Source organism: Anarrhichthys ocellatus, unplaced genomic scaffold, assembly GCF_004355925.1.
Source record: "Anarrhichthys ocellatus isolate YVR2014 unplaced genomic scaffold, GSC_Weel_1.0 scaffold329, whole genome shotgun sequence".
Lineage (NCBI taxonomy): Eukaryota > Metazoa > Chordata > Actinopteri > Perciformes > Anarhichadidae > Anarrhichthys > Anarrhichthys ocellatus.
In genome coordinates, this window is record NW_022280330.1 from 58553 (window position 1) to 60139 (window position 1587).

The 1587-nt window shown below is 46.9% G+C and overlaps 1 protein-coding gene across 1 annotated transcript in view; it reads right to left on the reverse strand.

Moving 5' to 3' along the window:
* Positions 1–1399, reverse strand: part of LOC116401300 (tomoregulin-1-like) — a 3183-nt gene extending 1784 nt beyond the window's left edge. The window contains exons 1-3 of the mRNA XM_031879637.1: positions 1217–1399; positions 996–1116; positions 538–699 (exon numbers count right to left, since the gene is read on the reverse strand). Coding sequence (XP_031735497.1) covers positions 538–699; positions 996–1116; positions 1217–1241 — 308 coding nt within the window. The 5' untranslated portion in view covers positions 1242–1399. The remainder of the gene's footprint in view (positions 1–537; positions 700–995; positions 1117–1216) is intronic.
* Between the last annotated feature and the right edge of the window lie 188 nt (positions 1400–1587).

Sequence of the window (1587 nt, forward strand, 5' to 3'; positions counted from 1 at the left end):
GGTGGTAGTAGAGGTAGTAGTAAAGGTAGTTGTGGTGGTAGTAAAGGTAGTTGTGGTAGTAGAGGTCGTGGTGGTGGTAGTAAAGGTAGTGGTGGTGGTAGTAAAGGTAGTGGTGGTGGTAGTAAAGGTAGTTGTGGTGGTAGTAAAGGTAGATAAACCAGTTTCCTCCATTAGTTCAGTCTTTGTCAGCACTAGTTGGTCTTTTTGTCTTACTAGTTAAACATAAACTCTACAAGTTAACTAGTAAGGTCGAGATAGACAAGAACTAGTTAACTAGTTGACTTATTAACATGCGGCCACTAGTTACAGGTCCTCCATGTCTACAAGTATTCAAATGAAGCAGTCAGGATAATGACCAAATGCTGAGTCCTGATTGGTTGGTTTTTTGTATTTTGAACTGGAGGGCCAATAGGAACCCTCGAATAACCCATCTTATCATCAGCAGCATTCCTGCTTTCACTGGTTCCACTAGAGGAGTACATGCCTTCCATGAGGTAGTACTGCTGGTAGTATTTGTAGTATGAGTGCCTGGTGTACCTGGTGAAGCACATGACCACGGCGACGATGACTGCGATCTGAACTGCTCCGATGATGGCGGCGATGAGGACGTAGTGCAGCTTCTGACCGCTGGGCACCACGTACAGGATGTTAAAGTCCAGCAGCTGATCACACTGATCCCCCCCGTACGCCGTGTCACACCTGAGACACACACATGTAATACTCCAAGTGAGCCGCAAAAACACTTTATGGCCTTTACAGACATGCTTTTTCTATGACTTTTTTCATAAATGTTTTCGACACGCTATACTATGACTTGAGTGCGGTATTAGTATTTTATACTGTAACAGAGTACTTCCAGTGTGGTATTAGTATTTGTAATGATTCTCTCTCCATCACTCATGTGAAATGGGCTAAAAAAGTGCGAGTGGCCTAAAATAAAGTTTGAATTGAAGGACTCTGATTGGTCGAAGGCGGGAGGAGGAGCCAGGTGTTACCTGCAGGTGGGAAGGTTGTGTCTCATCTCACATTCGCCGTGTTCACAGAACTGGGCGTAGTCTTCAGGACAGGAGGCGGGGCTGTCCACAAACCCCTCCCCCTCACCAGACTTGGACACAGCTAGAAAAAAAAGAAAAACTCTCGTTTCTGATTGGCTGTTACAGAGATACAGTGTGTGTGTGTGTGTGTGTGTGTGTGTGTGTGTGTGGGGGGGTCTTACTGTAGATGTCTGGTTTGGTCTTCATGCTGTCGTCCTTCCTACTTTTATCTGAAACCACAGAAGAAGAAAGAGGCGTTTATGTGATGTGTTTTTCACACTTTTAATAACACTTAAATAAACTTTAGTTCAAAGGTTTCTTCCTCTTTTGTTTCCTCCTCCCCCACCTCCTCCTCCTCCCTCTCCTCTTTCCTCTCCTCCTCCCCCACCTCCTCCTCCTCCCTCTCCTCTTTCCTCTCCTCCTCCCCCACCTCCTCCTCCTCCTCCTCCCTCTCCTCTTTCCTCTCCTCCTCCCTCTTCCTCCTCTCCTCCTCCTCTTCCTCCTCCCTCTTCCTCCTCTCCTCCATCGTCCTCCTCCCTCTATTCCTCCTCCC